The sequence below is a fragment of the Megalobrama amblycephala genome, linkage group LG6 (genome assembly GCF_018812025.1).
Source record: "Megalobrama amblycephala isolate DHTTF-2021 linkage group LG6, ASM1881202v1, whole genome shotgun sequence".
NCBI lineage: Eukaryota > Metazoa > Chordata > Actinopteri > Cypriniformes > Xenocyprididae > Megalobrama > Megalobrama amblycephala.
Genome location: NC_063049.1, coordinates 37,252,261 through 37,277,684, shown reverse-complemented (window position 1 = coordinate 37,277,684; position 25,424 = coordinate 37,252,261). Strand labels below are relative to the sequence as shown.

Sequence of the window (25,424 nt, the reverse complement as noted above, 5' to 3'; positions counted from 1 at the left end):
TGCTTCAACTAATTTTATTTCAGCTTTATTTGAATGAACAAAAACGTATTTTTAATAGTTTTTTTTATTATTGTACAATAATAACACTGTTTTGGAGTTAGCATACTCTAATAAACAAATGCTTAGCACACACGAATATTGGGTAAAATATTAATTTTAAATAATTTTTTATCAATACAATGTTGTATAGAATTAAAAAGGTATGTTATATTTTAAGCATTTTTATAATCCAATTTTATAATATATTAGATGCATTTTTGCATTAAGCTTGTTGGTGTTTCTCCTCGAATAATATGTGCCTTTGATGTCCTAAAGGGATAGTTCAGCCAAAAATGAGGGAATGAGTCAATGATGACAGAATTTTCATTTTTAGGTGAACTTACTCGGTTCAGAACTTGGTATATCCTGTTATATTTTTCATCGCCCGTCAACCTCTCACTCATTTCTATCTCTTTTGTGCCAGTCTTCCTCCCCAGAGTGCTCAAGTATTCTGCTTCTTTGGCCGACAATGATGAGTTGGTTTCCTCTTATCACTGCCTGCTCTCTAATGTACCTTCTCTTGCTCTCCTCGTCTATGCACATATGAGTATGAGTATTTTGTCCCTAGAGCTTTGGAAGTTTTATCTCTTCTTTGTCTTGACTGTCTGCCTCTTTTTCCACTCCAGGAAGTTCCTGTCATAGCAACACACTCCCCGCGTTGGTTCGGACTCCTTCTCTAATGATGCAGTCCGGTCTGGACATGAAGCCTTTCATGACCTTCCCTGTGGAGAGCTCCTCTCCGGTCGGCCTGTTCCCTAATTTCAATACGGTAAGCAGGCCTGCTTTCATCTCCCTTCTCTTGGCCGTATGCCCCTTTAATGTTGGCCTCGTTCCTGTGTGGGTTGACACTGATGGAATTAAAACCTTCTCTGAAGGTTCAGAAAAAACATAGTGTGTGGATAGATAATGTTCTTCATGTTAAGTGTATATCGTCCTTCACAAACTGCAGCTTGTGCGGTTGTTTGGAAGAGTGTCCAATAATTGTGTGCTAGCGGCTATTTAGAATGGCATACTACACTGGAGCCTCCGCCAAAAATGAGACATTAGGTTAGCAGACAGCAGGGAAAAATCGATGCTGAATGCAAATTACAACATTCAAATTGTAATATAAACCATGCATATTTAGGACAGCAAAACAAAACTAGCTTTTCAATGTTTAAAAGGTATTTTACAATTTTGTATTTTGTGGCTTGCAGAAACCTAGAAACTTGCCAATTTAGGCAGATGCCAAAATGGACAGGTGGCATGACATGCTCTCATCTTCAAACACGTTTTTGACCCAAACTATTTTGAATACACTAATGTTCAAAAGTTTGTGGCCAGTCATTTTTTTTTGAATGAATATTTTTTTTATTCCGATTTCTATTTCAAATAGAACTGATGCACAACGGTTTAACTGTGATAATAAGACATGTTTCTTAAGCACTAAATCAGCATATTAAAATTATATTTGAAGGACCATGTGACACTGAAGACTGGAGTAATGGAGTAATATGAATATTTTATGTTTTATTAATATTACTGTTTTTACTTTGCACAGAGCACAGAACACTGTTTAGAGTCTCGTTAGCTTGGATAGCCTGCAAGTTGACCCTGGCAAGCTAAGGAATGTTTCTGTCTGAGTGATATTGGACAATTCACAGCATTTGATAGCAATCATAAACGTTAGCCTGGTGTGTATGGCTCTGTTTGGCAGGTACGCTATGTACTGTATAGTGGGCGTCCATATGGGTTTTGCACAAAAGATTAACATGACGGCACATGCTAGTCGATGAGTTGAATCAACTCAACAGCAACTACATAAATTTATCCACTAACCGTTCAGAAATGTCCATTTGCATTATGAAACTTGTAACTTCTTCCTGAGTCTCTCCATCAGTGTCGACTCCGGTTTGAACAATGTAAGGCTGAACACCGTAACTGACAATCATCATTTTGGCTGTGTGAGATTCTCCAGTTTTGTTGTTGTTGAGCAACCGAAGCATGAGCTGTTAAAGCTCCGCCCTCTTCTGGAAAGCGTGGTGGGGGCAGCAGCTTTTTTGCATTTAAAGGGACACACGCAAAAACGGCTTGTTTTTGCTCACACCCAAACAGGGGCAAATTTGGGTGAAAAAAGCTATAATAAATGGTCTGTGGGGTATTTTCAGCTGAAACTTCACAGACACATTCTGGGGACAGCAGAGAATTATATTACATCTTGTGAAAAGGGGCGTAATAGGCCCCCTTTAATACATTTCTGTGTGAATTCAATTATATTATATTCAGTGTGAATTCCATTATAATCAGTGATGCTGTCTACACTGGATGGTGTTAGTGGTCTATGTTTGTTTAAACATCATCATTGACTCTCACTCCTAGCAGAGCGTAGGCAAAAATGACAGAAAAGCATTGCAGGCAAGTTGCTCAATCTATTCAACATGAGATCTGCTTCTTCAGGTTATTCTGCTTCTACAATTATTTACTATCTGCCTTTTGTTCTTGTAACCTTGATATTAAAAAGTAACAATATCAGTTAATGTCATAATATCATACCAGTTAATGCCAGTATGATTTTTTTTTTTTTTTTTTTAAATTAAATCAAAGTATGCAGCCCTAGTATGTGTTATATATTCCGTTCGAAATGTCCACAGTGTGTTTGCGGGAAATTCTGCAGACGTGTCGACCCCTCACGCATTGATTCCAGCCCCTGATCCAACCCCCAAAATGAGGGAGCAAAATCGATTTGTGCTTTTATCTCCCCAAACCCAGTCTGCTGTGGTGACGGCAATGAAGGGAGACAGAGAGAGAGGCTGATGGGATCTGAAATAGAAAGAAAGTCAGTCTGAATTTGGGGCTTATTTAACCACCGCTGTTTTATTATGCCGCTCAAAACCTTCTTCTTTCTTTTCACTCTCTCTCTCTCTTTCACTTTCTTGTCACTCTTCTCACTCTCCCCAATGCACTGTCCTGCCGTGATTCAAAGTGACAGTGCTCTTTAAAGTGGTTAGTGGAGGCCAAGCCTTGGGTCAGTATGACATGAGGGTGGTGTGCCATTCAAAATTAAATTACAATTACAATGTCTTTTAAATGTCAGTTCAATTCTTGAATTCTGTTTGAATTCAGTTTCATTTGAGATACCAAACAGGATCAAACAGAATCAACAGGATGCAGTATATGTGTGTGTGTGTGTGTGTGTGTGTGTGTGTGTGTGTGTGTGTGTGTGTGTGTGTGTGTGTGTATACAGTACAGTCCAAAAGTTTGGAACCACTAAGATGTTTAATGTTTTTAAAAGAAGTTTCGTCTGCTCACCAAGGCTACATTTATTTAATTAAAAATACAGTAAAAAACAGTAATATTGTGAAATATTATTACAATTTAAAATAACTGTGTACTATTTAAATATATTTGACAAAGTAATTTATTCCTGTGATGCAAAGCTGAATTTTCAGCATCGTTACTCCAGTCTTCAGTGTCACATGATCCTTCAGAAATCATTCTAATATGCTGATCTGCTGCTTAGTAAACATTTATGATTATTTTCAATGTTGAAAACAGTTGTGTACTTTTTTTTTCAGGATTCCTTGATGAATAGAAAGTTCAAAAGAACAGCATTTATCTGAAATACAAAGCTTCTGTAGCATTATACACTACCGTTCAAAAGTTTGGGGTCAGTAAGAATTTTTATTTTTATTTTTTTGAAAAGAAATTAAAGAAATGAATACTTTTATTCAGCAAGGATGCATTAAATCAATCAAAATTGGCAGTAAAGACATTTATAATGTTACAAAAGATTAGATTTCAGATAAACACTGTTCTTTTTAACTTTCTATTCATCAAATAATCCTGAAAAAAAAATATTGTACACAAATATTTTGTACAATTGTACACATTAAATGTTTATTGAGCAGCAGATCAGCATATTAGAATGATTTCTGAAGGATCATGTGACACTGAAGACTGGAGTAATGATGCTGAAAATTCAGCTTTGCCATCACAGGAATAAATTACTTTGTGAAATATATTCAAAGAGAAAACAGTTATTTTAAATTGTAATAATATTTCACAATATTACTGTTTTTTACTGTATTTTTAATTAAATAAATGTAGCCTTGGTGAGCAGAGATGAGGCGAAACCACAATCAGACAATCTTTGAAAAACATTAAAAATCTTAATATATGTGGACAAAGGAGTGCAGGTCAGGTGATGAGTGATGATGAGGAGCAAAAGTGAGTGCTGACGAAACAGGAGGATTGGAAATGGTCCAGGGAAACACGGGATGTACTGTAGCAGACGGAACTATATATATATTTGTATATGTATATGTATATATACTGTAATTATATATTATTGAATACTGAAGTCAGCAAATTCCTCTTCCTGTCATTGCAGCCTGGATAACTTCCTGTGTGGTGTTGCTAATTCAATTCTAATTCCAGCCTTGAGCTAAAGAAAAGTAAATTCTCACCAATCTGTCTACAGTTGACCGCACTGTTTTTATGGCCGAGCACCCAATGGATTGCACCAAAACTAAACAAATAAACACGGTAGAAGCTGTCATAATTACTGCTTGACTGTTGGTGCAAATCAAGAGGTTCTCCAGGCTGCAATCACGCCACCACAAAATTAGCGTAATTATACCGTCTCCCTACAAGGCCATCAAATGAATTATTTTCTCCTAATGAAGCTAATCACAGTAGTCTCTGTTGAGCTTCCCAGGAATGGCATAGGCTAATGATAGTTAGTGGTGCACGTGATTTGCGGGTATTTTCAGAGGTATCACTTGATCAGTGCTGTTGTTTGTTTATCTCTTATACTGAACTCAACTCTCCTACCTCTCTTGTCATGGTAACTCCCCTCCAATCAACATTCTCAGCTGGGTCATTCCTACTATGCAGTACATTTTCATGTGCACATCTCTTAATATATTGAATAAAACATTAAACTATTTTTTTAATAAAATCATAGTAGTTTATATTTGTAGTAATATCAATTTACAAAATTCACTTCCTTAAAGACTTCATCCCCCAGGAAGTAACATAATTTTGGAGGGAAAACAACAGCACAAGCTTCAGTGAGTATTAACAATGGCCATGTACACACTACAGTTAATTTGGCTGTCAGTTCACTTTTTAGTGTTTAATCCCTTTCTGTACACACACAGTTCAGTAATTTACTGGAGTGACAACTGCATTCTACAACCGAATTAACTACAACTGAAAAATACTACTGACAACCGCATTTACAAAAATTATACACAGTGAGTACGGAACCGAACTAAACAATTAGTTGTTAATGACGTATTTAAATGCAAGATGTGTCTCTCTTCTATATGTGTGGAGCAAGAAAACCACAGGAAAAAACACATGTGGTGTGAGCGTTGATTTATTTGTGTTTCCAGATCTTGTTAGAAAAAAACAGTAAATAAGCCCATAATAAGCCCAGATAAATCCAAATGCTTTATATAAAAAAAAAAGACCAAAATATTGCAATCCACACCTGCCCACTTTATTATCCCCATAAACTTGATCTCTTTATGAACCAAACCCAAACTACAAGCCCAAAGACACTTATAATAAGTGGACATGGCAACACTTCACGGCTGTGCAGCCTTCCAAACAGAAACAAAATATAACGCCTATAGGCGTTTACAGTTTACAGAGCTGTAAACAGTGGTTTAATTAAAATTGCAGAACATAAGTCTTTCGTCGCTGTAATATTACTTTTGTCAAAAATAGCAGAAACCAAACACTTAAGATGCCAGAACTTTTCAATGGTTACCATGGTGTCGATCATTGCAATTTCGGGAATGAATTACGTTCCGTACACACACGGAACAATAATTTAGGGGATTCACTCCCGTATTTAAATGCGGTTGTCACTTCTTAAACTTTACAGTACGTGGCCAATGTGATGCATTCTTTGATATTTTGTGAGATTAGTTGTTTTATCAAAAGCATTTTATCCTTTTTGATAAAATCACAGAAATTGGTATGATATCATCATTTTGAAAGTTGAAAAATATCAAAATTATCTTCAAGTTGAGTCTTTCAGTTTTATCCCAACTTTAGCTCTTTATTTATGTCTTGTTAGGAAGTACTGCATAACAGGAATGACTCAACAGAGAGATTTAGAGAAAAGAGAACTGCCATTGTGTCAAAGAGTTATGCATGTGTGCCCTGACATATGCCTCTCCTGGCACACCGTCAGAGCCGACTGTTTGTGGAACATTATGAGCAGGTGTCCTTATGTATAATTAGTGCTTCCTCCACTCCACATGCAGAGAAGCCTGCAAGTCCTCCCAAGCTGCTATTAAGCACCTTCTTACTGAACACGATATCTATAAAAAAAACTTTGTCTTTTGGAGATAACAATATTATGTACACTAGAGATGGGAATCATGAAGAATTTAAACATTGTATTTTCATACATACATTCCATATATACACTTAATGATTCTATTTACAATTCAAAGCACACATAAAAATAAATAAATAAATAAAATAAAATCATTATTATTATTCAATTTACTATATTTTGTTTATATACAATTTTGTTCAAATGTTTGGTGTCAGTAAGATTTTTTATTCAGTAAGAATCCTATTAAATAAATACCACTGTTTCCACAAAAATATTAAGCAGCTCAACCATTATGAACTGTAATAATAAGAAGAAATAAGAAAGTTTCTGAAGGATCATGTGAGATTGAAAACTGGAGCAATGGCTGCTGAAAATTCAGCTTTGCATCACAGGAATACATTGCTGTTTAAAATATATTAAAATAGAAAACCGTTATTTTTGATTGTAATAATATTTCACAATATTACTGTTTTTACTGTTTTTTTTTTTTTATCAAATAAATGCAACCTTGGTGTGCATAAGACTTTTTTCAAAAACATTAAAAAATCGACCCCAAACTTTTGAACTGTAGTGTATATTATATAAAAAAGGTAAACAAGAATTAGCATCCATCTTCACCTAAAAAAAAGTTGCTGCCTTCCATTTTTAAGTATCAACTTAGCCATATAAGTCATTTCAACTTACATTATATTTATCTGACTTAAATCTTGTCTTGTATAACTCATAAAAAGAGTTTAAAAAAATATTATTTTGATGAGTTAAAGTAATGTAAAAACATACGTTGTCATAACCTATTGAACTTATTTTTTACATTGTAGTATGACCAAACATTTTCTGTAACTGTGACTTAAATGTGAGTTGTTTTGATCAGTTTTTTGAACAGACCCGGCTCATAGGAGCCATTCAGTTCATTTTTGCATGCAAGATGTACTGATGTGTTGTACTAGCTATTATTTTTTTTCATTTTCATTTTATTTCATTAAACTAAAAAATCTTGGTGTTATCTTTGACTCCACTTTGTCATTCGAGCCTTTTGTACAGAACACGGTGAAGACCTCATTTTCTCATCTTAGAAATATTGCATGTATTCAGCCTATGTTGTCCTTTTCTGTTGCTGAAAAATTGATTAATTCTTTTGTTTTCTCACAAATTGATTATTGCAATGCTCTCCTTGTTGGAGTGTCCTCTCTTAACAAATTGCAATACTTGCAGAATTCAGCAGCTACAATTTTAACTGGGGCTAGGGCTGGCGACCATATAATTCCTGTTTTGAAGATGTTGCACTGGCTCCCTGTTAAATACCATATAGATTTTAAAATCCTAATGCTTACATACAAGGCACCGCATGGTCTCGCTCCACAGTATTTGGCAGATCTTACATGCCAACTCGCAATTTACGATCTTCTCAGCACGGTCTAGCTGTTCCCAAAACACAGTTACGATCCAGGGGTGACAGGGCCTTTTCAATGTATGCTCCAAAACTGTGGAACTCTCTCCCAACTGACATTAGGGATGCTATTTATTTAGCTGTTTTTAAAACTTTGCTCAAAACATTCTTTGCCAGGAAAGCTTTTATTTGATTCCTTTTTTTATTGTATTGTTTTGTGATTTACAAAAATCATACGGTTTAGCTACTGAAACCAGTTCAGAATAAGAACCGATTCTCAGTTTGCAACCATAATGAACACAAATGAAAACAACAGAAAGTGGAAACGGACTAATTTGTCTCATAATTTGTGAAATATATTGAACAAGTCTCTGCGATGGAGGCAGTTGAGGCAGTGTTGGATAAAGAGGAGTTAGTCATCAGTGTGATTGTGTTTATGTGCTTGAGAGGACTGCGCCCGACGAAGGATCCCAGCGTGATTACAGCGGGGCATAGTCACGGCTCTCTCTCTCTCTCTATGACTGAAATCAATGCTGCCAGAGTCACAACAGACTGAGGCCGGTTTGTGCTCAGCCAGGTGTTCTCAGCCATGAAGAGAAGCACCACATTATCCATCTGCTGTTCTTTCTGTGCTTCAGAGACAGTCTCTGGCCTTGGCAAGGTCACAGCTATCGACTCGCTTTAAGATATTCTTGCTATTACAGAGCTACAGATATCATTGTGGGAGCTCGTAAATAGGTTCAGAGACAGTGAAAGAGAAAGATTTAAAGAAAGAAAGAAGAGAGATTGTTGATTTCTCAGTGTTGTCCCGAGAGATGCCATAGTGGATGTTAGAGTAAACTCTTTGCTTCTCGGGCTGTTTTCTCTTTCAGGTCAACTAATGTCATGGCTTAGCAACAGTTTGAAGAGAATTACACAAGATTTGCATGATTATATAATGTCAGTAATTCAAGTTAATTGCGTCATAATCTGCTTTTGCATTAGTTTGCTTTGCTGACATTGCAGGTGTGTGAGTGCTGTCAAATTTAATGTGTTTACTTGATAGATTTTTAATTATGTTAGAATGGAGGTGAATGACAGTGAAGTGTAATTTAAATTGATTTGACAGTGATGACTGGTGTCTCTTCCACTCGAGCTAATGTGAATAACAATGCCTGATTGAAAGGTAACCCTCATGAGATGGGGCTCCTCCCACAAATTGTGATGTCATTGTGTATGTTTGTATAGGAGGTAAACTGTTACTGATGGAAACGGTCATGTTGAGTTCATTTGAAGAGTGCTCATGTCTGCCCCCTTTGCAGCCTCTATTTAATGTAGTCTCAGCCTCAGACGTTCACAGATCGCTCACAGACCGCTGGCTTAACGTCTGATATATATAGCACATGTGTGTCGCGTTCTTTAACGGTCCACCTGGAAACAAAGATGCCTTGAGGCCAAACCCCCTCATGGAACTGTGACAATGAGTGCTTTATCAGGATCAACTAACTGTTGGATTTTCAAAAGTATTATGGACATAGACTCTTTAAAATACTCCCAAGAGTTTTACACGCTGGTCTGTTATTGTAGGGACATCGACTTTATATTTTTACGCCCCTAAACATGACGCTGAACAAAGCGAACTGTGATTGGTTACTTTACATGTCAGTCAGATGGCCTCTGGGCAGTCCTTATCCAATGAAGTCAGAAGTTCTAGCTATGCAAGACTATATGCAGTGTGGCCTTAAAATATTTACTCAACCTCTCTTGTCTCAGAATAAAAGCACATTTCTGAAATAGGCTGTTATTTGTTAGCTGATATTTGCTCTTGTTTAAGTATCTGATTTTATTTCAAACAGTTAAAGTTGCCTTTTTACTCATGCATGAAGAAAAAAAAAATGCAGATGGAAAATCAAAACAACAAAATGTGTTGAATCTTGACAGATCAAACATAAGACAGCAAACTTTACATTTGAATTTGCGTAAAAAAAAAACCCAACTACTTAAAGTAAAATTCACGTTCTCTTGCATTGAGCAAAAAGACTGAATTAATTCAGAAGCAATTCAGTTTACAGTTCTGATGGTTTAACATTTATTTACATTTATTCATTTCTGATTTTATATGTTATTTCTGGTCTCATAGTATTTTGACGTTTGACATTTAAAAACTGATTGACCATTTAATGTGAAATCATATTGTTGACATTTCAGTGTTGAAATCTCTGAGCAATGTCAGAGCAAAATGATTAATATTCATGAGCTCATTTTTTTTTGCCACAAAGGGACATTGCAACCCATCCATCTTCAGTTTTCCCCTTTGTAAAACTTGCTCCAGCACCACAGATTGAGCTACGTCCCATACGCCAGGTTTTGATTACACATCAGGACGCTCTAGCCACATGCTGAGGAGGAGCACAGCAATCCCACCAGCTGTATCTTCTCTCCTGACCCCTCCATCTCCCACAGTCATTACATCTTTAGCCTGTAACTTCCCTGCACTGATTGCTGTTGTGCTTGTTGTGGTGGGAGAGCGAGATTTTAATTACAGATTACCGCTTTCATGCACAACAGGTAGCGTGTCAGAGAACTGACAGACTGCAACTATGGACTTTGGATTCTTTAAAAAATCGACATGGGAGGTTTCTGTACTGTGGTTTGTAGACAGCAGAGCGGTGAGGAACTGCATTAGTGACCCACAGAGGTCATGAATGGATGGCTGCTAGTCCACTTTACCATCCCCTAATCAAATAGAGAGCACTGTACTCTTATCCAAGGATAAAATGGCATCAGCAAAAAGCACCCAAGTCTGCTTGAAAAGGTAGTCTGGGGTCATATGAACTCACAATTAGTGCAAAAGCAACCTGGCCTAACTCACAGAAGTGCTACTGATGACATAATTTTTATATATGTTTATATATAATTTACATGTATATGTGTGTGTATATATATATATATATATATATATATATATATATATATATATATATATATATATATATTATTTATATATATTAGAGGTGTAACAGTACACGTATTCATACCGAACCGTTTCGGTACAGGGCTTTCAGTTCGGTGCATGTGTGTACCGAAGCATTACATTGCAACATTGTAGCCTAACCACCATTAACCACCAATAATTGCAATAAGCTCTGTGTTTTGTTACTTTCGATAAGAAACAAAGTGTCATCCTTCAAATTCTGTCCACGAAATTTCAACAGAAAATGCCGTTTAGACACGCTTTGATGCGGCGTGATCACTGTACAGGCTCCTCAGTTCAACTGGCAGCGCGAGCGCGGAGCGCGAGTGAATGCGATCATCTCTTCCTCTTTAATACTAGTTACAGAATAAAAATGTAAGAACGTCTGAAGGTATGTTGAAAAGCCATTCAGTGTCCAAAGTTTGTTAGTTCGCTAGAGAAATGAACTCTTTTGCTTAAAGGTGCCCTAGAACTTTTTTTTTAAAGATGTAATATAAGTCTAAGGTGTCCCCTGAATGTGTCTGTGAAGTCAAAATACCCCATAGATTTTTTTTTTTTATTCATTTTTTTAACTGCCTATTTTGGGGCATAATTAGAAATGAGCCGATTCAGGGTGTGTGGCCCTTTAATTCTCGTGCTCCACGCCCCAAGAGCTCGCGCTTGCCTTAAACAACATTAAAAAAAAGTTCACATAGCTAATATAACCCTCAAAATGGATCTTTACAAAGTGTTCGTCATGCAGCATGTCTAATCGCGTAAGTACAGTGTTTATTTGGATGTTTACATTGATTCTGAATGAGTTTGAGGCTGTGCTCCGTGGCTAATGGCTAATGCTACACTGTTGGAGAGATTTATAAAGAATGAAGTTGTGTTTATGAATTATACAGACTGCAAGTGTTTAAAAATGAAAATAGCGACGGCTCTCTTGTCTCCGTGAATACAGTAATAAACGATGGTAACTTTAACCACATTTAACAGTACATTAGCAACATGCTAACGAAACATTAAGAAAGACAATTTACAAATATCACTAAAAATATCATGTAATCATGGATCATGTCAGTTATTATTGCTCCATCTGCCATTTTTTGCTATTGTTCTTGCTTGCTTAACTAGTCTGTTGATTCAGCTGTGCACATCCAGACGTTCTGCCCTTGTCTAATGGCTTGAACATGGGCTGGCATATGCAAATATTGAGGGCGTACACCCCCAACTGTTACGTAACAGTCCTTCTGAGGTCAGTTCTTCGGAGGTCTTTTAAACAAATGAGATTTATATAAGAAGGAGGAAACAATGGAGTTTGAGACTCACTGTATGTCTTTTCCATGTACTGAACTCTTGTTATTTAACTATGCCGAGGTAAATTCAATTTTTGAATCTAGGGCACCTTTAATACTGTATTAGCCTATATAATCATTATATTTTACTTAACCTTTTAGTGATGCCCTGATTAGGCTATTTAATGTATGTTTAAATAAATCTGTTGTGAATATGACAGCCACTTTGTAGAAATTATTATATTTCAATAACGAATTGGAGTAAAAACATTTAGAAGTTAATGCAAAAACTGCCTTAGGTGCAGCTTACATGTTTGCATACAATTTGTTATTTGAGTGTTGATAATTTTATCTAAAAATAAAAAGCAGTTGAATTAAAGAAGCAATTGCAAGCAATTGAAATTAATAGTTTGAGCTCAGTTGTTAACCTTTAGTAATATAGTAGCATAATATTCAAGTAATGGCTCCCAACATAGTTTAAAGCATTAGCAGAGATAATTTTTTTTATCCTTAAGAAACTTTTAGTTATAATTTAATTTAACATATTTAAAGACAAAAACACAATTTGTTCAGTAAACCACTGTTTAACAAAAAAAAAAAAAAAGCAATTTTATGCTTAGTTTTCTCCCCACCTGCTGTACTGAAAACTGTACCGAACAGTGTGTATATATATATATATATATATATATATATATATATATATATATATATATGTGTGTTAAAGGGTTAGTTTGGGTACATTTTAGTACCCAAAAATGAAATTTCTGTCATTAACTCAAATTTATTTTTAATAAATAAATTAAAAATAAAACTAACGTTAATTTGTGTTTCAATTAACGGAACACAAATTAAGATATTTTTTATGAAATCCGAGAGGTGTATGACTTGTCCATAGACAGCAATATAATCAACACGTTCAAGGTCCACAAAGGTACTAAAGACATTGTTAAAACTGTCGATGTGACTGCAGTGGTTCAACCTTCATTTTATGAAGCAACGAGAATACTTTTTGTATTGAAAAATCAAAACAAAAATAACTTTACTCAACAATTTCTTATCTTCCCTGTCATTATCCGTACGCAGGTGACGCAGTAAGTGCAGTGAAGGTTTCCATGTTTACGTCCGAATGCCAGCTCAGTATTGGCCAAAGCTGCACATGTGAGCAGCAAGACGCATGCGTGTGATGCTGACACAGGAGCCAGTCAATAATGAGTCGGCATTCTGACGTAGAACCTGGAAGCGCTGAACGTAAACAACATATGAGAATGACACAGAAGAGAAGCTATTGTTGAATGAAGTCGTTATTTTTGTTTTGTTTTTGCGCACAAAAAGTATTCACAAGTTCACATTTACATATAATTAAATATATATATTATGCGTATTTGCCGTGCTGTCCGGGGGGAGAGCTCGGAATTTTGGCCCGAACCCAGAATACTCCCCCCAGTTGTGGTAAAATTTGATAGAACTAGAAGTGAGGAGAGATGCTGATCAACTGTCAAATGGTAAAAAGGTAAGTCTGCTTTATTTATATCTCTTGTCGTTGGTTGAGTTGATTAACTGAATGCTATCCACTTGTGCTAATTAGGTTAATTATCTGAACCTGCTCCTCCCAAACCTTGTTAATGAAACCTCATTTCTCATTGCTTCAAAACATTAAGGTTGAACAATTGCAGTCACATCGACTGTTTTAACAATGTCTTTAGTACCTTTCTGGACCTTGAAAGTGTTGTTTATATTGCTGTAGATGAAAAAGTCATATACCTATATCTTAATTTGTGTTCCGAAGATGAACAAAGGTCTTATGGGTGTGGAACAGCATGAGGGTGAGTAATAAATGACAGAATTTTCATTTTTTGTTGAACTAACCCTTTAATATTTTAATATGTATGTTAATAATTTAATGACAGCAAATAAGTTGTACACAAACTTTGTGGGGGAAAACTGCAGAAATGCAGAAATTGATTTCTATACATTGGCAAAGCTTTCAATACTAGAAACCAGTAGCACAGGCACGTGCAGACCTCGAATGATTCAGTAATTTAACTGCTGTCGCTGTAAACGGGGCTTGAGACGTCATTAAGTGAAACATCTTAGTTAATGTGAAATTCCAAACATACATTTAAGTTAAATAAAGTCAAGACTTTGGGTGTAATCCATCCGACCTGAAGGGTGATTGATGTAAATTCTTAATGGACCGAGTTCATACGAACTCTTATCAGGAGTGAACAGAATTCGCTGTGTAGAGTTGACTCCTGTTTACCCAAGCTCATCAGTTATTCAGAGCTAATCAGCCTGAGATGCGAGGATCAGCAGGCAGGCAGGGTGACAGCGAGCGAGCGTGCGTGTGTGTTTTTAAGAGATGGGGAGAGAGAGAGAGAGAGAGAGAGAGAGAGAGAGAGAGGTGTTGCCGTGAGAACAAACCTCCAGTGCATTGTTGCCGGAGCACAAGCTACACCACGTTTCTGTCTGTCTCTCTCTCCACTGGACTCCTCTCTCAGTTGTGATTTCACACAAAAGTGCGCTATGGACACTCTCCATTTGCTCCAGGTAAAATATGCCAGAATTGTGTTGAATATACAATTTTTTTTTATTTATTTTTTTGTATTGTATTTCAGGTGAGCTATGAAATGCCTTCCTGCTAAGAGAGACGGCTGTAGTGAGTGTGTGAAATGGTTAAATTACTTGGAGGCAAACTCAGAAGTCAGCTCTCTCGTGCCAGGTTTTCATGCATGGCTTCGAGAAGTAGTGAAACACTGTGCGTAATCCTATTGGATGCTGCACAGCACATTTTTCGGAGCTTGTTAAATTTTGTCCGTTTATTTTCTTGTCTCATTAAATTCTCAGATCCATGAGCATAGATTTGGGACAGAACGGGAACGTGTCCCTACCACAGTTAGAAACTACTGAATAATCCTTACCAATATTTCTGATTATTTCTGCTGCAACTTTAAGAATTGCAATTTTTTGGCATATTTTTATTTGTTAAATTAAAGTATTTTATGTATAAATTAATTGAACAGGGACACTATTTTGCTGTTACAGTTGTTATTCACTGAAAATCTTTTATTTCTGTCCAGCTCTCAAATCTCATCTATTCTACTTACAATACTGTTTGAAAGTTTGGGTCATTAATTAATTTAATTTAATTAATTAACATTAATTTTTTTAAGAAATTCATGTTTTTATTCAGAAAGTACACATTAAATTAATTACAAATGGCAGTATATACATTTATAATGGCAGCTGTGGTTGCCAGAACTTTACCGTAAAAAATACAGTAGCAACGTAAAAAAAAAAAAAAAAAGTGTTAAATTTACGGTAAAATAACGTATTTCATTAACTGATATAATGTTAATTTACCAACCTAATGAAGTACTAATATCTGTTTTGTACCTTTATAATACACTGACAGTCACCAAACACAGTGGTGATAAGAGTCACATGATGAATCAAAGTTCATCACAAGCAGCTTTTCCACAAGCTGAGAAGGACAACACTAACATATAGAAGGTGCACACATTCACACACACACTAAACACCATCATGGTAACATGCATGAAATTTTAAAAATGCAATAAACATTAATTTAACAACATTAGATGTAACATAAAACCCTAATGTGCATAACTGATTAGAAAAAAATGAGAAAAACTAAGAAGAAACAGAGTTATTTCAACGAAAATATATCAAATGTGAAGTGTCACGCAGGGAATTGTGGGAATGTCAATTTACGGTTTTTCACTGTAAATTTTACAATGAATTGTTATTTTTCACTTCCAAAAACTGTGAATTTAACGGTATGTTACCGTAAAATTACATTAAATGTACCGTTAGATCTATTACAGTTATTCACCATATATAGTACGGAAACTTTCTGTAAACCAATTGACAATTTTTCACCGCAGCATTTTTAAAGTCTTTTACTGTTAAAATCACGGTCATTTTTTACAGTGTACAAAAGATTTCTGTTTCAAATAAATTCTTTTAAACTTTCTATTCATCCAAGTATTCTGAAAAAAAAAACAAAAAAAACATGTCACAGTTTCCATAGAAATATTAAGCAGCACAACTGTTTTCAGCATAGATAATAAGATTTTTTTTCTTGACCACCATATAGGCATATACTATAAAAACAATATAGGCATATTAGAATGATTTCAGAAGGATCATGTGACACTGAAGACCCTGAAATCATGATGCTGAAAATGTAGCTTTGCCATCAAATAATAATACATTTAAATAAGGAATAAAGAATAAATTTAAAATATATCAAAAAGGAAAACTATTCTTTTAAATAATAATAATAATATTTCACAATATTACTGTTTTACTGCATCAAATAAATGCAGGCTTGTTGAGCATAAGAGATTTTTAAGACAGCATAAGAAATCTTACCGACCCCAAACTGCAACTTCACATTCAGTTGTGGCAAGTGGAAACATTCACTGTGAACTATATGGAAATTAGATGCATAAAGATTCTTTAAAATGATCCTTTTGTGCTTTACAGAAAAAAGCTATTGTTTTTTTAACGTGTGCTTTTTTCAAATCATCAAAAAGTAGCAGCTCCTGACCGTGAATTTAGGTAGAGCAGATTCTGGGTTTTAGCTCCAGATTATGTTAAACGTTTTGTAAACTTCATATTCTAATCTCTGAAGACACAGACACACTTTTGTCAGAGGTCTAGAGTCCTTGCGTTATTCAGCCTGAGGGTGGTGCTCTAATTTTGATTGACAGGCTTTAAGTACACACGACACACGCATAGAAAGCGATCTAATAATTGCCATAATGTAGTATTTATTGCCTCAGAATGTTGTTTTATGGAGGAATTCTGGTGAGGAAAAGAAAGTCATGTCTATTCTCAGAACAAACATAAAACAAACACAAAAGAACTATATTCACAAGAGTATGTTTAAAGTAAAGGATTAATACTTTCATTAATTTGATACGCTAGTCCGCATTGGAAGAACAGACATTTTTACTGACCTGATACAAACTAATACATGCATAGCTGGAGCGGAGCGAGGTTTATGTAAGGTAACATGAAAACAAGCCCCAAATCTGCCCCAAAGGGTCTCAATTAGAGCGTGCTGCAGTTCCATTTTTTACCACAGATTTACATTGGAAAACTGGGGGACGCTGTAGAGCTGGAGAGGGCTTAGGCACCCGCTGTCCGGCTTAGCATCATTATACATACCTGCCAAAGCCATACGTTAAATTTTAAGATATCCCACTTACTTTACCACTTAATCTAGAAAATCTGAATCTTTTTTTTTTTTTTTTTGCATAATGCTGAGCTCATTTACAATTTATTATTGATTCAGTTTATATAGGGCAGTTGTGGCCTAATGGTTAGAGAGTCAGACTGGTTACCCAAAGGTTGTGGGTTCAATTCTCAATACCAGCAGAAACCATACTTGGCCTTCACATGTCACTTTACTTTACTTTACTTATAGAAGTCTATGTTTTTGGCACTGCCCCATCTGCGCTTACAGACAAGCCATGGATGTTATAAAATAGAAGCCTTTTGTTTGGAGGTTTTTATTCAGCACACAAGAGACAGAAGACAAAATCTTCATTTGATTTTAAAACATGCCTGTGAATGTTGAAAACCAAGCTATTCTTGGGGTTGCAGTAATAAAGTGTATTTGTTGTCATTTTCCTGTCATATTATGAGCATTCAGGACTTAATTGGAGAAAATGAGTGCATATTTGTAAAAGGTTTATAAAAGGCTTTTGTTTGCTTGGATTTCAAATTATTTGTTTGATTAAAGGATAACAAGCTGGCATAACTTCAGAATTTATCAAGCTGGCATAACTTCAGAATTTATCAAATCCACATTGTTTATGTGGCAGTGTTCATATTTTGCTTTCCTGTCTTCATCCTCCTTGGTTCAGTAATCAGAGTATCTATTTCTATCAGGTTGAGCCCAGGAGACCAGCAAGGCTGCCATTGATTCTCACCATTAAACAGCTGTCTTGCCTGCAGCTTGGGATCCTTATTGCTCTCATTTCCACCTAGTGTTCAGGGTTGTGGAGACTGACTAATGCAGAGGACACTCTGTGTGTGTCTGATTCATGTCTCTCTAACTCTCATTCTAATGATATTTTCATACTTAGTTCAGTGTCTCCTTGCAAATTATACTTTTTGGTCCAAAGCGTGGTGCGTTCATCAGTGTAACTGCATTGCGAGTACTAGCAGCAGCTGTGTACCACTGTAACAAGGCTTCACTGTTTTATTCATGTTTGTGTCACTTTGAATGTACCAAACTTTACGTGCAAAGAACACAGGCGCTTGCATCCTGTGGATGTATTGAAATAGAAGCAGCTGTTAAGCAGAGTTGGAAAGTCAAATCTATTGCCACAAAATCGACATGAAATCGAGTCTTTAGGTTTACATGATACAAATCTAATTTTTTTTATGCAGTCGATTGCTTCTGTATTCCTCAGTTATCTTGTACTAGTAATAAAACATTTTTAATAATCTGAAATCTAAAATTAATTGTCATGAAACAGAACTAACCTGAAGCATATATAAAAATGATGATTATTGTTGTTGTTGTTGTTGTTGTTGTTGTTACATTTTGGGGTTGGTAATATTTTGAAATGTTTTAAAGGTCTCTTGTACTCACCAAGTCTGCTTTGATCAAAAATACAGTAAAAACTGAATTTTTAAAAATTTTTATTACAATTTATAACAACCAAATCTATTTGAATATTTTTGAAAATGTAATTTATTTATGTGATGGCAAATCTGTATTTTTCAGAAACATTTCTTATTATCAATGTTGAAAACGGTTGTTCTCCTTAATAATTTTGTGTAAACAATTTTGTGAGACATTTTTTCAGGATTCCTTGAAAAGTTTAAAAGAACAGCGTTTATATGAAATAGATATTTTTTTGTAACATTATGAATGTATTGCTGTCACTTTTGATAAATTTATTGTATCCTTGCTAGTTATGAGCAGTGCTTTGTATGACAGTTTGACCAGACGCATGAAAACATGCAAATTAAACATTATTAATAGCATTTAATGTCCACAAATTGGACATATTACCTTTATACCAATTGCAAACTGTACCCCAAACCAATTTTTTTTTTTTAAGTAGACTATGTACAGCCGAGTCTAGAAAACCCCTTTGACATCAGCCAAACGATTCACACTCTGACGACAAACAGACTCTGGTCCACACCAAAATCTCTAGTGTGAAAGCACCCTAAATGTTCCTCTGCTCTTTGTCTTCCAGATGGACCCCGTCCAGAAAGCGGTAATCAACCACACGTTTGGAGTCTCCATTCCTCCCAAGAAAAAGCTAGTTATTTCTTGCAACATCTGTCAGCTTCGCTTTAATTCAGATGTGAGTACAAAAAACCAACTCTCTCTGGTTATTCGTGTGTGTTTATATGTGGGTGTGTAAATGTTTGTCTTTGGTTTGTGCATGTGCTGCATCTCCTTCTAGTGTACCCTTTTCTCTTAAATATGGAAAGAGAAGTGATCTTAGCCCATGCCAGCCCTGCTTGTGTAAAAGTGGCTGTTATAGTTCTGTGTTTCGCTCTGCACGCCGATGGCTGATTAAAACTAGCCCCAGTACAGCCGTTTAGAGTGCAAGTGCCAACGCTCTTCATTAATCATACAAAACAAGGTAAGTGCGCTAATGTATGGTAATTTTATCAGACGTGATGCTGCCAGTTCACTCAGCCAGCTTTTAATGAACACTTCTCAGCCATTTTCGACAAGACGCATACTGGATCATTTAAATCGTTTCATTAAATCAATTGTTATGTTTGCTGTTTTTCAGTGCTCTATCTCATTCCCTTCTTTAAGCACTGTATAATTCAGCACAGATACTAAAATACACCTTTACAATACATTTTTTATATTGTTAGTTGTATACAAAATCCTAAAGGTGATGATAAACGGGGCAACTTTTTGAGCAATGTTGCCGGGCAATGTTGCTTGGGCACTTTCCCATTGAGAGTGAGCAACAAATTTCTATCTGGATACTTCAGATCCATCGTGGGCAATTTTTTGAGATCCTCCTATCAGAATGCTAGCAGCTGATCACGTGACCTGCTTGGAGATTTAAAAAAAAAATAAATTCAAACATGATGGCGGCCTCTCAGCAGCAGTGGAGCGAAGAAAAAGGAGAGTGAGCTTATATCTTTTTATGCTGGTAAGTTGTCATGTGTCAACCCAAAACAGGGAATCCAATTTAATGTGTGTAAGCTGTAATTTAGCCATCGAATGTTTTCAGTTAAATACTAAAAAAGACGTGTTTTGTTTAACATCTGTAGTGGCATAGGCTGTAGGGCGTATGGCACGTGAAAGTAGCTTTTGACACGATCGACCCGAGTTCGAATCTGCCTTTTGCCAAACTCGCTCTTCTGCCTTTTCCCATTTCAAATCAGATCGGAAAGGCATTTATATGTAATAAAAATGAAGAAAATATTTGAAATGATGAAGTAAAGTCCCTAACAAGTGTTTAATAATAAAGTATTTATTGGGTTGGCAATAGATTTACTCCTCTCTGATTAGTTGCTGCCAGCTGTTGCCGTTGCCCTAATTAGTTGCCCTGTGTCTCACCAGGTTGCCCATTGATGGCAACATTGTCCAGTAAAATTGCTCAAAAAGTTGCCCCGTGTATCATCACCTTAAGGGTTTACATAGGGTTGGGAATCAAGAGTCTTTCTTATTCAGAACCGATTCGTTTTATAAAAATGCTGGAATGAATGAAAATGAAAATCCTAATTATTTTCATGATGTTCGGTCCTATGAACTCTTCTTGATTTCTGCATCAAGAATTGTGGCCAAATAAAAAAAAAAAAACATGTTTGTTTGTTGTGAACAGGGTTGTGTCTCCGATTCCAATTCAGTTCCTTAATTTTAATTAAAGTACCAAATAGAATTCAGAATTTCAATTTGGAATTGAATGCGAGTAAATTAATTGATGAATTGAAATTCAAAAGAATTCATAAAACTAATTTTTGACTAGAGTTTTAAGTTGAATGTTTGTTTGACAAAGCCTTGTTTGACAAGTATAAAAAGTCTTAAAGGTCCCGTTTTTCGTGGTTTTTTGAAGCTTTGATTGTGTTTATAGTGTGCAATATAACATGTGTTCATGTTTCGCGTGTAAAAAAACCAAGTATTTTTCACATAATTTACTTATCTGTATACCGCTGTTTCCACTGTCATAAAAACGGGCTGATGACTTCCTTGTTCTATGAAGTCCCTCCTTCAGAAATACGTAACGAGTTCTGATTGTGCCAGCGGTTCCTGTGTTGTGATTCGACAGCAGCTTAGCGCTCCTTGCCCGGAAAGGTCACGCCTCTTACCATAACGTGGAGATGCACGCGCTCAGTGTTCTTGTAAACATGTCTTTAATTTTACCCTATCAATTTGAGCCAGAATCAGACCCGGTGATTGGACTGCGGGATGAAAATAACAGCGTTTCGACGACATGGCGACAAACACACTCTACAAACGCAACTCTTGTATATTCCTGTGGGCGGAGGTTAGTCAAAAAACTGTTTTAGTGACGTCATTAAAGAAGGAAGTAGAGGGATGTAGTCCAAACTGGCCGTTCGATGTAGGCGACTTCTGTTAAATAAAATATCTCGCTTGGCATTGAACTTTGAGCTTTAAAATTTTACAGATTTTATTTATACTCTAACAACAACATTACACACTAACTAAAGTTTGAAACATGGGATCACGAAGAACGGGACCTTTAAAGTTTGAAGCTTTATTGACCTTACTGAGAGAATTTCAATTTATGTCATTCCAGTTCAACTCCCTTTGGGTCATGACATTTTCAATTCAAATTCACACTAATGAATTTTCAAAGTCAGCCAATGCTCTTCATTCAGAATTTTGCACAACCCTGGCTGTGAGCTTTCAGTATATTGAATATTTTAAAAGAGAAAGACTCTGCGGAAGACAATAAATTGACAACACATCTTTATTTTGCATTGCCATCACTGTTACACACTGTAGTAACATTGTAGTCCATTTCATGAATGAAAATTTCCATGAAGGACTCTTTTGAACAGATTATTTTTGATTATATATCAAATTAAGACTCACAATTCAGTCTTAAACTACTTAAATGGATAGGTCACCAAAAATTAAAATTGTCATAATTTGCTCACCCTCATTTACAAAAAAAAAAAAGGATAAATATAAAAACACACAACAGTTAGTTCTGGTCTTTGAATCTGATTGGCTGACAGACGATCAGCACCAAGCGATATTCCACCAGTATCAGCGCTGTTTACAATTTGTATTACTCTATTTTGTATATACTGTAGCAATATTACTGTTTTTACTGTATTTATAATCCAAAAAATTGGTGTGAGTAAAAAGCTGTTTATTAATATAGTCATGGCCTAATGGTTGCGGATGTGATTCTCAATACCGGCATGAAATTACTGAGATGCCTTGACTGAGGTGCCACTTAACCCTCAATCGCTTTGGTACATCACTTAGCTGCTAGTAGAGTTGTCAAAAGTACCGACTTTGGTACCTAGTCGGTATCGACATTTTAAAAATGTGACGCTTTGTGCGTTGTTGAGCGCATTCGTAAACACCTCTGTTTGACCATTGTGTTCACGGCTCATCAGATATGTCTGTGATTGCCTTCAGTGATCAACACTGTAAACACATGTTGTAAAAAGTCATCATTGAACACAGATACACTCGGGAGCGATTGAAAGCAGGCGTCTATCGCGGATCAGTCCTCTGATATACGCCTTTTTTTTAAACGCTCCCACTTTCAAATTCAAACACTTCCGTGTGCTTTCAAACGCTGCCGTGCGTCGATCATTGTAGCCAATCACAGACATATCCGATGAGCACGTCAACACAATTGCCAATCAGAAACGTTTACGAATCGCTCAACAACGCTCAAATGAAAAAGTTAGTACTTTTGACAACTCTAGCTGCTAGTTATGTTTTCCCTTACAGTTTGTAATCTGTAGTAATAGATTTTCATGCATAATGTCCAAAATAAAATGTGGCATTGTTTACTCACTGGCAGAGCCGTAGAATCCCAGAGGTTACACTAAACAGTACAGTTGTATTTACGAGTGTGCACACAGGTGTGGGGTTTTGCACGGAGTTAGCTGGCAGAGGCTTGTGTTGTGTTGTTCTCTATGGGAGAGGGGTAATTACTTACTGTACTGCCATGTTGTTCCACTCTGTCTTGGCATTGATTAAGCCATTTAATTTAAGATGAATGGCACAGGGTGGCAATAAGCCCTGGCTGACGGAGAGCTCCCACTGCGAGCGGTAATTGAGAAAAGGTTTCTCTCAGAGTGGAAAACAGACGCAGGAGCACCATTGTGCATCTGTTTTGTCTCCTCCAGGTCTTTTTCATCTTTATCATGACAAACAGGCAGGAATGCAGCACAGGAACCCGGGGAACCCCTTTGGACTTCTGAGCAAAGGCAGACATGGTCCTGTTGTCTCAGTGGGGTGGCCGCTGGGTGTCCCAGCTATCCTGTTGTTCCCTCCTGCGGTGCATAATTGCTTGATTGCTATCGAGTTTGAAACCCTCGTTTTCCAACACAGCCTATGTGCTTCTGAATTGAAGCGACTGCTAGAGATTAACTTGTCTTGGCTTCCTGTTATCTTCTCCCCCCCCCCCCCCCTCTCTCTCTCTCTCTCTCTCTCTCTCTCGCATGCTACAAACAAGCACAATAAACGCGGAAAGTGAAATGACTGTTCTCCTTGCGATAATTTAAAACAGTTTCCTCTCACATTCGCCCATTTGAACAATGCTTTTAAGATTAAGCGGCGTATCTGAGCTAGCGTGGGGCGAGCAGAAGTGTCAACGGATGTTCTCCAGACTGCCAAGCTCTTTGATGCTAATTCTGGGTGCATGTGTTGCCACATTGTGGTCTCCATCGATAGAGCTGTCTCTCCTGCTCTCCCTACTCCCTGGAGATGCTCATCTGCAGGCCCAGTCCAAAGCACATCTTGCTTAAGTGGAAGTGATGCTCTGGTTGGCGTGTCAGAACGAATCAGCCAGCGTCCCGTGTTTACCTTCGTTCTCCGCAGGCCTGAAGATGTTGTGTTTGTCAAGCGCTGTGCTGTTACCATTTCATGTTCCGGGGCACAGGGCAAAATGGCTCGTATTGGTCTCGCAGCTTGCTCATGTAGATTAGCCTTCACCCTCGGAAACTACAAACTTTATCCTTGACTTTATTAAAGCTCAAACGCCTTTTCATTTTGCCACAGTCCTGAGATGTAATTTAATCCCATACTTTAGCGCACGCTTTGGACTCACTGTGTCATCCAATCCTGTTGCCAGAGGGGAAAAAACATTGTGCAACTAAAGGTTGAACACATCCCTGGCCAAGCTCGAATGAAGTTTTGAGTTTTTGAAGTTTTTAGTTCCACTCAGTGCGTTTCTTTCCATAATTAGTCTGTGTGCCGCTGTAAAATAAAACACCATAAACAGATGAGATAAATAGGGTGTGATATTCCTCTCTTCTTGTACTGTAAAATATTCCCATAGTAGCGTGAAATAACAATGATATTCAGATTCATTCAGATCAGTGGTTTTCAAAAAAAATGCTGTCTGGTGACTTGTTTTTTTGTTTTGTTTTTTCAACAGAATGCATTTTTATGTAATTCTGTACACCATTTCTAGCATAGTATGTCTTTATATTTAGTTGTACATTTCTGCTAGCATTTATTTTTTACATATGAAGGCATGTTATGAAAAAAAAAATTGCTAGGAAATTCTAGATGGTTGCCAGGTTGTTGCTATGTGGCTAATCGGTATTTGCCAATCTTTAATTTTTTAATTAATTGTAAATTTAAAGGGGGACTATGCTCTTTTATACAAGATGTAATTTAAGTCCCAGGTGTCCCCATAATGTGTCTGTGCATAATAAGTCCCCTTTAAAAGAATCACAAACCATTTACACCATCATTCAAAAGATTAGGGTCATTTAAAAAAATGATACTCATACTTTTATTCATCAAATTGATCAGAACTTATTCATCAAAGAATCCTGGAATTAAAATGTATTACCGTTTCCACAAAGAATATTACGAAGCATGACTGCCAGCTTTGCCATCACAGTAATTACATTTTTAAATATATTAAAATATAAAACAGTTCTTTTAAATTGTAATAATTTCACTGTTTTACTGTATTTTTGATTAAATAAACGCAGCCCTAATGAGCAGAAGATATTTTTAAACAGTCGTGTAACTGCTATCACACTAAGCATTTGACTTGCTAGTTGCGTCACCAATGCTTTTGGGCTAATGTGTACAAATGGACACACTGATCACATGCAGTACATGTTCCCTGAATCACTATAGATTAGTTCTAATTAATGGTTTAGATCAAAGTGTGTAAAAGCCAAACCTTAAATGGCATTTATGTCCATTATGAAACTCTGCCAGGCATATAATTA

At 36.3% G+C, this 25,424-nt stretch overlaps 1 protein-coding gene across 7 annotated transcripts in view; it reads left to right on the top strand.

Annotated features, from left to right (window-relative positions):
• znf385b (zinc finger protein 385B) overlaps positions 1-25,424 on the top strand; it is a 150,580-nt gene that overhangs the window by 106,364 nt on the left and 18,792 nt on the right. For all 7 annotated transcript variants that reach the window (XM_048194492.1, XM_048194497.1, XM_048194491.1 and 4 more), the window contains 2 exons: positions 666-808; positions 19,241-19,351. In XM_048194492.1, the coding sequence (XP_048050449.1) occupies positions 666-808; positions 19,241-19,351 (254 nt within the window). The remainder of the gene's footprint in view (positions 1-665; positions 809-19,240; positions 19,352-25,424) is intronic.